The sequence below is a fragment of the Anser cygnoides genome, chromosome Z (genome assembly GCF_040182565.1).
Source record: "Anser cygnoides isolate HZ-2024a breed goose chromosome Z, Taihu_goose_T2T_genome, whole genome shotgun sequence".
NCBI classification, from domain to species: Eukaryota; Metazoa; Chordata; class Aves; order Anseriformes; family Anatidae; genus Anser; species Anser cygnoides.
In genome coordinates, this window is record NC_089912.1 from 1,340,532 (window position 1) to 1,353,322 (window position 12,791).

The window sequence follows — 12,791 nt, forward strand, 5'->3', positions numbered from 1 at the left end:
GGTATGGAATAAGGGGTGGATATCTGTCCTGCTTCCAGTTAGGACAGAGTTTATTTTCCTCCTAGTAGCTGGTAGGGTGCTATGTTTTGGATTAGGATGAGAAGAGCGCTGATAACATGCTGATGTTTTAATTGTTGCAGAGCAGTGTTTACACCAGGCCAAGGACTTTTCGGCTTCTTGCTCTGTCCTGCCAGCGAGCAGGCTGGGGGTGCAGCAGGAGCTGGGAGGGACAGACCCAGGACAGCTGACCCAAACTGGCCAAAGGGGTATTCCATACCATCTGACGTCATGCTAAACAATATATGGGGGTGGCTGGCTGGGGTGGGGCGCCGGCTGCTCGGGGATAGGCTGGGCATCGGTCAGCGGGTGGTGAGCAATTGCATTGTGCATCACTTGTTTCATACACATTATTATTATTAATACCATTATCATTATCACTATTATTATTGTTGTTGTTATTATTTTCCTGTCTTAATAAACTGTCTTTATCTCAACTCACAGGCTTCACTTTCCCGTTTCTCTCCCCCATCCCAGAGAGGGAGGGGGGAGGGTGAGCGAACGGCTTTGCCCTGTTTAGCCGCCAGCCAGGTTAAAAAGAAGCTTCCCAGCATCTGTATGCAGATGTTGTATACAAGGAAAGCATAACCCTAACAAGCAATGGAAACAGCAAACGCTGCGTGCAAAACTGCTCTTCTGCTCTCTTCATGACTTTGAGAGCTATTGTGTCAGGGATCTCTCCCATGGTTTAGGAATGGGTTCTCTTTTTAAAGTCTGCTTTGCGCAGAGACTGCTGCTGTACTTGCCATCGTGTGTGTAAGCAGAGGCTGCAACTTTCAACCCTACTCCAGCCAGGGCTGGGTTTGCCACTTCACTCTGTGGGTATTTCTTCTTCCTCTGGACAGCCCTAATCTTCCCCCGATGTTGTGCTTAGGTTTTGAGATTTCTGTCCTCAAGAAGAGCTTTCTATTTCTTGCCTTGGCCTAGTGTTCAGTGCATTTTTCCTTTGGCATAGAGAACAAAGGTTCCTTTGCTTCAGTCTTGTTCCCCATACGCAATGTGGAGGAAAGACACTTCTCCTTCCGTATAGCCAACATTATGACCATATTCCTTATAATACACAAGAGGAGGCATCCTCTCCTCAATACCATACAGAAAAAACATTCATAAATTTATCTTTCTCCTTTCCCTTTCCCTTTCCCTTTCCCTTTCCCTTTCCCTTTCCCTTTCCCTTTCCCTTTCCCTTTCCCTTTCCCTTTCCCTTTCCCTTTTCCCCTTTCCCCTTTCCCCTTTCCCCTTTCCCCTTTCCCCTTTCCTTTTCAAATGAAGCTTGCTTAAGGATCAAGATGTAAGACTGGGGGCTGCAAGAGAGCATTAGTCAGCAATGTTGCCCTTCTACATTCATCAGAGAAAGCAGTGGATGGGAGCAGATTTGCTTCTGTTGTGTACAAAATGCTTCACACAGGGACATTGCAAAAGGCCAAAGGGATATTGCACAACACAGGGCATGGTGCTGAATTATTCCTAGGAACTGCTAGGCCAGGCTGGTATGAGGGCTGCTACTTGGGGATGGGATGGACATCTGTCAGCAGCTGGTCAGCGGTTGCACTTTGCCTCGCTTACCTTCCCTATTCTTTTATTCCTGTTCTTCTTAGGAACATGAATATGATTTTCTCTTTATTATTATTATTATTATTATTTTCTGATTTTTCAACTCCCCCCAATCAATTGGGAGGGAAAAATGTTAAAAATATGGTGAAAAGTATTCTGGGAGTTCTTAAGATCACCTGAAGGACAATGCAGCCATTGATCACAGCCAACGCACGTTCACGAGGGGAAAGTGCTGCTTAACGCACTTGATTTCCTTTTCGGAAGTGCTCAACCGTCTAGTTGGCCAAGGGAAGCCAGCTGATGGCACCTGTTTGGACTTCAGCACAGCTTCAATACTGTTTCTCACTGTCTCCTTCTGGACAAATTGAGCGGCACACAGCTAGAGCAATGCATAATGCGATGGCTGAACAAGCGGCTGACGGGTCAGGCTCCAAGGGTTATCGTAAATGGGGTTGCATCGGGCTGGCGGCCAGTCGCTAGGGGGCTTCCGCAGGCCTCCATTTTAGGGCCAGTTCTCCTCAATGTTGTCTTAAGTGACTTGCATGTAGGACTCGAGGGCGTCTTGAGTCCATTTAGGCACGATGCTAAATTGGGAGGAGCGTCTGACTCCATGGAGGGGAGGAAGGCCTTGCAGAGAGATCCTGACAAACCAGAGAGCTGGGCAATCCCCAACAAGATGAGGTTCAGCGAGAGCGAGTGAGGGATTGCGCACCTGGCAACGGGCAACCCTGGCTGTCCGGGCAGTCTGGGGGGAGGAGAGGCTGGAGCGCAGCCCTGCAGAGAGGGCTCTGGGGCTTTTGGTCGACGGCAAGTTGAACGTGAGTCAGCCGTGGGCCCTGGCAGGCAGGAGGGGCAACGGCATCGTGGGGTGCCTCCAGCACAGCATGGCTAGGCGGTCGCGGGCAGGGATTACTGTGCTCTGCTCTGCACTCTTTCAGCATCAGCTCGAGTCCTGTGTGCACTTTTGGGCACGGCACTATCAGAAGGCCGTAAAACTCTTCGAGAGAGAGCATCCAAAGGAGGGCTTCAAAGTGGTGAGGGGTCTGGAGGGCAGGACAGATGAGGAGCGGCTGAGGTGCCTGCGTTTGTTCAGCCTGCAGGAGACTGAGGAGAGGCCTGATGGCGGCCTGCAGCTTCCTCACGAGGGGAGCGGAGGGCCCGGCGCTAAGCTCTGCTCTCTGGGGACGCTGACAAAACTCGAGGCAATGGCATGGAGCTGTGACAGGGGAGGGTCCGCCTGGAGGTGAGGACAAGATTTTTCACTGACACGGGGCTTGGCCACTGAACCAGGCCTCCCAGTGAAGTGGTCAGGGCAGCAGGCCTGCTGGAGTTCACAAAACGTCTGGGCAATGTTCTCAGACACGTGCTTTGGTTTGTGGGGGTCACCCAGAGCCATGGGCTCTGAGGTCACCAAGAGCCATGGTCTCTGAGGTCAGCCAGCAACGGACTGTGACTTCACGGCCCTCGCTGCTCATATTGGGGCGCAGGCAGAGCCCGCCCCAGCCTGGCTCGTGCCTGGACTCCCGCTGAGCGTTTGTGCGAGGCTTGGAGCGCCGAGCAAGGATTTGTTGGAGCTGTGCTGTGGGGCCGTCGGCAGCTGTTCTCAGTGCCCGTCCCCGCAGGCAGTGCCTGTGTTTCCCCGGCCCTGCCTGGCTCAGGCAGCCGGGGCCCTGTGAGGAGCACTTGCAGCAGCGCAGGTGAGCTGTGTGGGGACACGTGCCGCGGGGCGGCCCGCGGGGGACGTGGGACCACCCAGCCGTGGGGCTGGGGCCGGGGGGGTTCCTGCTGAGGGGCCGGGGCACAGCCAGTGACCTTCTCTCTTCCTCGCAGCGTGCGCGATACCCGCTGCTGCAGTGCCGGTGCAGGGGAGCAGCTCATCAGCATCAGCTCTCCCCAGCGCACCTTAACGAGAAGATCATGGCCACGGAGGAGGCGTGGACGTGTCCCGTGTGCCGGGAGGGGCGAAAGGACGTGGCCTACGCGACACCATGTAACCACCGGTTCTGCCTGGGCTGCATCCAGCGCTGGGCAAAACTGAAGGCGAGCTGCCCACTCTGCAGGACGGGCATGAGGACCATCAAGGTTTCCGTGCGGGGAGACGAAGACTACCTGGAATGCATCGTCTCCCCTCCCGCAGTGCCCGTACCTGTTGGCTTCCAGGCAGGCAGCGCCACCGCCCCCCACAGCCCTGCAGCGCCGGCTGCGTCCTCTGTGCCAGCCGAGGAGAGGGATGCGGAGCCCGATCCCCGCGCTGCTGTGGGCGGCCTCCTGCCCGAGGACTGGGCCGTGCTGTTCAGGGAGCGCAGGGACATCCTCGACCCTGTGCTGCCCTGGCTTCGCCGCCAGCTCTCAGCCATCTATGGGACACGCTGGTGGCAGGCGAGAGCTGCAGAGAGCTTCCTCCTGCACTCCCTGTGTGTGATGGGGCTGGACAGGGACGCCATCATTCAGCACACACAGCCCGCCTTGGGGCCCCTCACCGTGCCGCTCATCGACGGGCTCGTCGGCACCATCGTGGCTCTCTGCGGCGAGGACGCACGGAGGCTGCTGGGCCTCGAGAGCAGCCGCCCTGCCAGGGCGCAGGAGGCCAGACCTGCAGCTGCTTCTGGGCACGCTGCTCCAGCGCAGGGAGCCTTCAGTACCAGCCCTGTGCCCTCCAGCAGCTCTGCAGACCCTGACACGGACCAGATCCCTGGCACATCGAACGCTTTCCAGCGTGGGGGTCCTGGCGAAGTCCCAGCTGCAGACAGCCCCAGGGAGCAGGAAGAGCCCCGTGAAGAGCTGGGGCAGGAGGCAGCAGCAGGTCCCTCTGCCCGGGCCTGCAGGCGCAGACCCTCCACTCCTCACCGCTCGACTCGGGGGTCCCGGCGCCCCAGGAAGCGCACCTGGGCGAGCAGTGCCCAAGACTCTCCCCAGCCCTGCAAGAGGCCGCCCCCCCGGCGCCTCTAGCAGGGCTCCTGCGGGTGATGAAATAAAAAACAATAAAAGAGATTGGATATACCACAGAAAAAGTCTCGGTGTGATTCAAACCAGAGCTGGCACAGCCCCGTGCATGCTGCTGCCTTCCCTCCCTTTTCCTGGTGCCGTCCCCGTGCCCTGCTGGCCCCCACTGTCCCTTTGGTCATGGGTGATTAATGCCCCAGGTGGGGTCTCCCGAGAGCAGAGCAGAGGGGAACAATCCCCTCCCTCGCCCTGCTGGCCACCACGCTGTCGGTGCAGCCCAGGCTACGACTGGCTTTCTGAGCTGCAAGCACACCTTGCCAGCTCATGTCGAGCTCATCAGCAACCACCACCCCCAGAACCCTCTGCTCAGGGCTGCTCTCAATCCATTCCCTGCCCAGCCTGTATTTGTGCTTTGGATTGCTCTAATTCAGATGCAGGGCCTTCCATTTGGCCTTGTTGAACCTCAGCAGATTCACACAAGCCCACCTCCACGGCTTTTCAAAGTTCTCCTGGATGGCATCCCTTCCCTTCAGCATGCTGACAGCACCACCCAGCTTGGTGTCTGCAAGCTTGCTGAGGGGGCACTCAATCCCACTGCTCATGTCAGCGACAAAGATGTTAAACAGCACCGGTCCCTAGAGCGACCCCTCAGGAACACCACTCCTCACTGGCCTCCCCCGAGACACTGAGCCATTGACCACAACTCTTTGAGTGTGGACATCCAGCCAATTCCTTACCCACCGAGTGGTCCATCCATCAAATCCCTGTCTCTCTAACTTGGAGACAAGGATATGGTGCAGGCCAGTGCCAAAGGCTTTGCACAAGTCCAGGTAGATGATGTCAGTTGCTCTTCCCCTACACACCAATGCTGTAGGCCCCCTGTAGAAGGCCACCAGGTTTGTCAGTCAAGGCAAACCTTTAGTGAAGCCATGCTGGCTGTTCACCACTCACCTCTTTCTTTTCCATGTGCCTTAGAATAGTTTCCAGGAGGATCTGTTCCATGATCTGACTGGGCACAGAGCTGAGGCCTGTAGTTGCCTGGGTCTTCCTTTTTCCCTTTTTAAAAATGGGGGTTATGTTTCCCCTCTTCCAGCTGCCTTTAGATATGTCAGAATGGGAAAAACGCTCGCTCTTTCTCTTGATTTGTGGATGGTGGCTCTCCTGGTTCCAGTTAGGAAAGAGTTAATTTTCCTCCTAGTAGCTGGTAGGGTGCTATGTTTTGGATTAGGATGAGAAGAGCGCTGATAACATGCTGATGTTTTAATTGTTGCAGAGCAGTGTTTACACCAGGCCAAGGACTTTTCAGCTTCTCGCTCTGTCCTGCCAGCGAGCAGGCTGGGGGTGCAGCAGGAGCTGGGAGGGGACAGACCCAGGACAGCTGACCCAAACTGGCCAAAGGGGTATTCCATACCATCTGACGTCATGCTAAACAATATATAGGGGTGGCTGGCCGGGGTGGGGGGGCCGGCTGCTCGGGGAAAGACTGGGCATCGGTCAGCGGGTGGTGAGCAATTGCATTGTGCATCACTTGTTTCATACACATTATTATTATTAATACTATTATCATTATCACTATTATTATTATTGTTATTATTATTATTATTTTCCTGTCTTAATAAACTGTCTTTATCTCAACTCACCGGCTTCACTTTCCCGTTCCTCTCCCCTATCCCAGAGAGGGAGGGGGGAGGGTGAGCGAACGGCTGTGTGCTGTTTAGCTGCCGGCAGGGTTAAACCACAACAGTCCTTTTGGCGCCCAACGTGGGGCTCGAAGGGTTGAGATATCGACAGATTTGACCAGAGTGTGTTAAACTAAAATTGGTATAAGTATTGGACATGCTTAATAGTTGCTAGTCACCATGTTGATTGCCTTAATCTCCAGTCTGCTGTGCCTGTTTTCCAAATTGAGTTTTATAGCGCGTTACTTTCTGTATGTGCTCCCTGTCGTGCTGTTTATCCTTTCCGGGCCCTGGTTTAAGATTGTTGTGGTACTGTGCGGTGTAACAATGGCTTATGAAATGATGAAATATCTGGTCACGACTCTAACCTGGTACTTGTACTCAGCACTGTCGTCGACTCTATACTTTGGAAACCATATCTCAGAAACTATTAGCAATTACACCTATTGCCTTTTTTTGTCAGGGAGCCAATCTGTGAAGGGGACAGGGGAAGACATGTTTCCCTACCTGTTCACTCTCCCTTTCTCCTTCACCACCCTCTTATCCCCCGAGCTAGTTACGGTGGTTCTCCAAGATGTCGAATATCCTTGGGATACTCAGACCAGCATGTTCTTGTTGTTATGTCTCCTGAATGCGCTTCAGGTTTTGTTGAGGGTTAAACAACTACTTAGGAATCTCATCCGGAGATCTGTCCTGAGGCAGGATAGTTCCAAGTGGCAGGGAGTGTGGGAGGATATGGGCATGTTTCTAGAGCAGTAGGCACCTCCAGTGTTTTGGACATTCACCCCAGAACAACTGCAAAATCCTAAAAAGCTGGCAGAATGCTTGAAAAAAAGGTCTCATGACTCTGGCAGTTCCAAAGTGACACAAATCACTGTAGCGTGCTGGGGTCTGGCTTGTGCCTATCGAGCTGCAATTGATGCTACTATCAACCTAGCGACAGCTCCTGCAGCCGCTCCAGCTTCTGCAGCCGCTCCGGCTCCTGCAGCCGTCCCAGTTCCAGCTCCCACAGCCGCTCCAGTTCCAGCTCCTGCAGCTGCTCCCACTCCTGTGGCTGGGTCAGAGAAACGAGCTGTAGCAGTGCAAGTTGACCCTGTAGACAAGGTGAAAAAATGGTATAGAGACTCAGGTCCTTTAGAACGCAGACAGTCTTCTGCTAGGTCTGGGTATAGAGAAGACGAGGCTGGGCCATCAAATGTGCAGGAGGATGAAGATGAGGATGAGGATGTCGAAAAATCAATAGTAACTACCCGGACTCTATACCAGCGTGAGCTACGAGATGTGCGAAAAGATTTTGGTCGCTGTATAGGTGAGCAGCTTGTCACCTGGCTGCTCTGGTGCTGGGACACTGGAGCCAATTGTGTGGAATTAGAGGGCAGGGAAGACAGGCGGCTGGGATCCCTTGCTAGGGACACATGCATTGACAAAGCAATTGGAGATGGAGCACGATCTCACAGCCTCTGGAGGCGTCTCCTGTCAGCTGTGAAGGAAAGGTATCCCTTCAAGGAAGAACTTGTATGTCTACCAGGCAAGTGGACCACCATGGAGAAGGGAATTCAGTACCTGAGGGAATTAGCCATACGGGAAGTAATTTCTAAGGACCTAGACGACGCACAAACATCCACAGATCCAGATGAAGTCCAGTGTACACGACCCATGTTGCGGAAGTTTGTACGGAGTACACCATCATCTTATGCCAGCTCATTGGCAATAATAACCTGGAAAGAGAATGAGGGACCCGCAGTGGATGAAGTGGCTAAATAACTCCGGCAGTACGAAGAAAGTCTCTCCTCTTCCCTACAGGCCTGCGTCTCGGCTGTGGAGAAACTCTCGGAAGAGTTCCACCAACTTCAAGAGAATTTATCTTCCCCTCCACCTGAACGAACCAGTGTCCACCAGCTAAAAGAGAATGCTTTGGAGAAAATTTCTGAAAAGATCCACCAACTTGAAGAAAGATTATCTTCCCCTCCACCTGAACGAACCAGTGTCCACCAGCTAAAAGAGAATACTTTGGAGAAACTTTCTGAAAAGATCCACCAACTTGAAGAGAGATTATTTTCCTCCCCACCTGTACAAACCAGTGTCTCAGCTATTAGGGGTAAACGTTCATCTATGCAAGGAAGACAATATGGTGGGCACACAACCCACGCCACCCTGTGCTTTTACCTACGTGACCATGGAGAGGACATGAGAAATTGGGATGGAAAATCTACTGCGACCCTAGAGGCACGGGTACGTGAATTGCAAAGGAAAACAATTGGGAAAAAGGAGTTCTCTGAAAAGTTTGCTGCTCCAACTTCCAGCAGGCAGTCCTTTAAACACAGAAACGAAGATTCTGACCAGGACTAGAGGCGCCCTGCCTCCAGCCAGGGGGAGGAAAGGGACAATCGAGTTTATTGGACTGTGTGGATTCGATGGCCTGGCACGTCAGACGCACAGAAGTATAAGGCTTTGGTAGACACCGGTGCACAATGTACTCTAATGCCATCAAGCTATAAAGGGCCAGAGCCCATCTGTATTTATGGTGTGACGGGGGGATCCCAGCAGTTAACTGTATTGGAGGCTGAAGTGAGTCTAACCGGTAATGAGTGGCAAAAGCACCGTATTGTGACTGGCCCAGATGCTCCGTGCATCCTTGGCATAGACTATCTTAGAAGAGGATATTTCAAGGACCCAAAAGGGTTCCGCTGGGCTTTTGGCATAGCTGCCTTGGAGACAGAGGACATTAAACAGCTGTCTACCTTGCCTGGTCTCTCAGAGGACCCTTCTGTTGTGGGGTTGCTGAGGGTTGAAGAACAGCAAGTGCCGATCGCTACCACAACTGTGCACCGGCGGCAATATCGCACCAACCGAGACTCCCTGAGTCCCATCCATAAGCTAATTCGTCAACTGGAGAGCCAAGGAGTGATCAGCAAGACTCATTCACCTTTTAATAGTCCAATATGGCCAGTGCGAAAGTCTAATGGTGAGTGGAGACTAACAGTGGACTATCGTGGCCTGAACGAAGTCACGCCACCACTGAGTGCTGCAGTGCCGGACATGCTAGAACTCCAGTATGAACTGGAATCAAAGGCAGCCAAGTGGTATGCCACAACTGATATCGCTAATGCATTTTTCTCCATCCCTCTAGCAGCACAGTGCAGGCCACAGTTTGCTTTCACTTGGAGGGGAGTCCAATATATTTGGAATCGGCTGCCCCAGGGGTGGAAACACAGCCCTACCATTTGCCATGGACTGATCCAGTCTGCGCTGGAGCAGGGGGAAGCTCCTGAACACCTGCAGTACATCGACGACATCATTGTGTGGGGTGACACTGCAGAAGAAGTTTTCGAGAAAGGGAAGAAAATAGTCCAAATCCTTCTGAAGGCCGGTTTTGCCATAAAACAGAATAAAGTTAAAGGACCTGCACGAGAGATCCAGTTTTTAGGAATAAAATGGCAAGATGGACGCCGTCAAATCCCAATGGATGTGATCAACAAAATAACAGCTATGTCTCCACCAACTAGCAAAAAAGAAACACAAACTTTCCTAGGTGTCGTGGAGTTTTGGAGAATGCATATTCCAAATTACAGTCTGATTGTAAACCCGCTCTACCAAGTAACCCGTAAGAAGAATGCTTTTGAATGGGGCCCTGAGCAACGACAAGCCTTTGAACAAATTAAGCAGGAAATAGTTCATGCAGTAGCCCTCGGGCCAGTCCGAACAGGACCAGATGTAAAGAATGTGCTCTACACCGCAGCCGGGGAGAATGGTCCCACCTGGAGCCTCTGGCAGAAAGAACCTGGGGAAACTCGAGGTCCACCCCTGGGGTTTTGGAGTCGTGGATACAGAGAATCTGAAGCCCGCTATACTCCAACTGAAAAGGAGATATTGGCAGCATATGAAGGAGTTCGATCTGCTTCGGAAGTGGTCGGTACTGAAGCGCAGCTCCTCCTGGCACCCCAACTGCCGGTACTAGGCTGGATGTTCAAAGGAAGGGTCCCCTCTACACATCATGCAACTGATGCTACATGGAGCAAGTGGGTTGCACTGATTACTCAGCGGGCTCGAATAGGAAACCCCAGTCGCCCAGGAATCTTGGAGGTGATTATGGACTGGCCAGAAGGCAAATACTTTGGGATATCATCAGAGGAGGAGGTGGTTCGTGCTGAAGAAGCCCCACTGTACAACAAGCTACCGGAAAATGAGAAGAAATATGCCTTGTTCACTGATGGGTCCTGTCGTATTGTGGGAAAGCATCGGAGATGGAAAGCTGCTGTATGGAGTCCTACACGACGAGTTGCAAAGGCTGCTGAGGGAGAAGGTGAATCGAGTCAGTTTGCAGAAGTGAAAGCCATTCAGCTGGCTTTAGATATTGCTGAACGAGAAAAGTGGCCAGTTCTCTATCTCTATACTGATTCATGGATGGTAGCAAATGCCCTGTGGGGGTGGTTACAACAATGGAAGCAGAACAACTGGCAGCGCAGGGGCAAGCCCATCTGGGCTGCAGCATTGTGGCAAGATATTGCTGCCCGGGTAGAGAACCTGGTTGTAAAGGTACGCCACGTAGATGCTCATGTGCCCAAGAATCGGGCTACTGAAGAACATCAAAACAACCAGCAGGTGGATCAGGCTGCTAAGATTGAAGTGGCCCAGGTGGACCTGGACTGGCAAGATAAAGGTGAATTATTTATAGCCCGAAGAGGCCCATGACACCTCAGGCCATCAAGGTAGAGATGCAACATACAGATGGGCTCGTGATCGAGGGGTGGACCTGACCATGGACACTATAGCACAGGTTATTCATGACTGTGAAACATGTGCTGCAATCAAGCAAGCCAAACGGTCAAAACCTCTTTGGTATGGAGGACGATGGCTGAAATATAAATATGGAGAGGCCTGGCAGATTGATTACATCACACTCCCTCAAACCCGCAACGGCAAGCGCCACGTACTTACGATGGTGGAAGCAACCACCGGATGGCTGGAAACATATCCTGTGCCCCATGCCACCGCCCGGAACACTATCCTGGGCCTTGAAAAGCAAGTCCTATGGCGACATGGCACCCCAGAGAGAATTGAGTCAGACAACGGGACTCATTTCCGAAACAACCTTATAGACACTTGGGCCAAAGAACATGGTATTGAGTGGGTGTATCACATCCCCTATCATGCACCAGCCTCTGGAAAAGTTGAACGATACAATGGACTGTTGAAGACTACACTGAAAGCAATGGGTGCTGGGACATTCAAAAATTGGGATACACATTTGGCAAAGGCCACCTGGTTAGTCAATACCAGGGGATCTGCCAACCGAGCTGGACCTGCCCAATCAAACCTGTTACGCACTGTAGAAGGGGATAAAGTTCCTGTAGTGCACGTAAGAAACATGCTGGGTAAAATAGTCTGGGCTACTCCTGCCTCGGGAAAAGGCAAACCCATTCGTGGAATTGCTTTTGCTCAGGGACCTGAATGCACTTGGTGGGTAATGCAAAAGAATGGGGGGGTCCGGTGTGTACCTCAAGGGGATTTGATACTGGGTGAGAATAGCCCATGAGTTGATTTGTAGTATGTTAATTATTATATAATACTGTATGTCATCACTACCATGATTGCTATATATCAAAGATGAAAATGGTGATTAATTAGAATGTATTGGAAAGAGTGTAACCTGAGCATGACATAAGTGGTATGGAATAAGGGGGGGATATCTGTCCTGGTTCCAGTTAGGACAGAGTTAATTTTCCCTCCTAGTAGCTGGTAGGGTGCTATGTTTTGGATTAGGATGAGAAGAGCGCTGATAACATGCTGACGTTTTAATTGTTGCAGAGCAGTGTTTACACCAGGCCAAGGACTTTTCGGCTTCTCGCTCTGTCCTGCCAGCGAGCAGGCTGGGGGTGCAGCAGGAGCTGGGAGGGGACAGACCCAGGACAGCTGACCCAAACTGGCCAAAGGGGTATTCCATACCACCTGACATCATGCTAAACAATATATAGGGGTGGCTGGCCGGGGTGGGGGGCAGGGCTGCTCGGGGATAGGCTGGGCATCGGTCAGCGGGTGGTGAGCAATTGCATTGTGCATCACTTGTTTTCTTACACATTATTATTATTAATACTATTATCATTATCACTATTATTATTATTATTGTTATTATTATATTCCTGTCTTAATAAACTGTCTTTATCTCAACTCACTGGCTTCACTTTCCCGTTTCTCTCTCCCATCCAAGAGAGGGAGGGGGGAGGGTGAGCGAACGGCTGTGTGGTGTTTAGCTGCCAGCCGGGTTAAAACACAACAGACAGAAATCCTAAAACCTAAGCACAACATCGGGGGAAGATTAGGGCTGTCCAGAGGAAGAAGAAATACCCTCAGAGTGAAGTGGCAAACCCATCCCTGGCTGAAGTAGGGTTGAAAGTTGCAGCCTCTGCTTACACACACGATGGCAAGTACAGCAGCAGTCTCTGCGCAAAACAGACTTTAAAAAGAGAACCCATTCCTAAACCATGGGAGAGATCCCTGACACAATAGCTCTCATAGTCATGAAGAGAGCAGAAGAGCAGTTTTGCACGCAGCGTTTGCTGT

At 52.0% G+C, this 12,791-nt stretch overlaps 1 protein-coding gene across 1 annotated transcript; it reads left to right on the forward strand.

The window, feature by feature from the left end:
- Positions 1–1,187: 1,187 nt before the first annotated feature.
- LOC136789078 (E3 ubiquitin-protein ligase Topors-like) lies at positions 1,188–4,571 on the forward strand. The gene is made up of 2 exons (XM_066988515.1): positions 1,188–3,305; positions 3,439–4,571. Exon 2 carries the CDS (start codon positions 3,526–3,528, stop codon positions 4,555–4,557), a length of 1,032 nt encoding a protein of 343 aa, XP_066844616.1. The 5' UTR covers positions 1,188–3,305; positions 3,439–3,525; the 3' UTR covers positions 4,558–4,571.
- Positions 4,572–12,791: the final 8,220 nt, after the last annotated feature.

Coding starts and splice junctions, on each gene's coding strand:
- LOC136789078 (XM_066988515.1), top strand. CDS start 3,526: ATGGCCACGGAGGAGGCGTGGACGTGTCCCGTGTGCCGGGAGGGGCGA.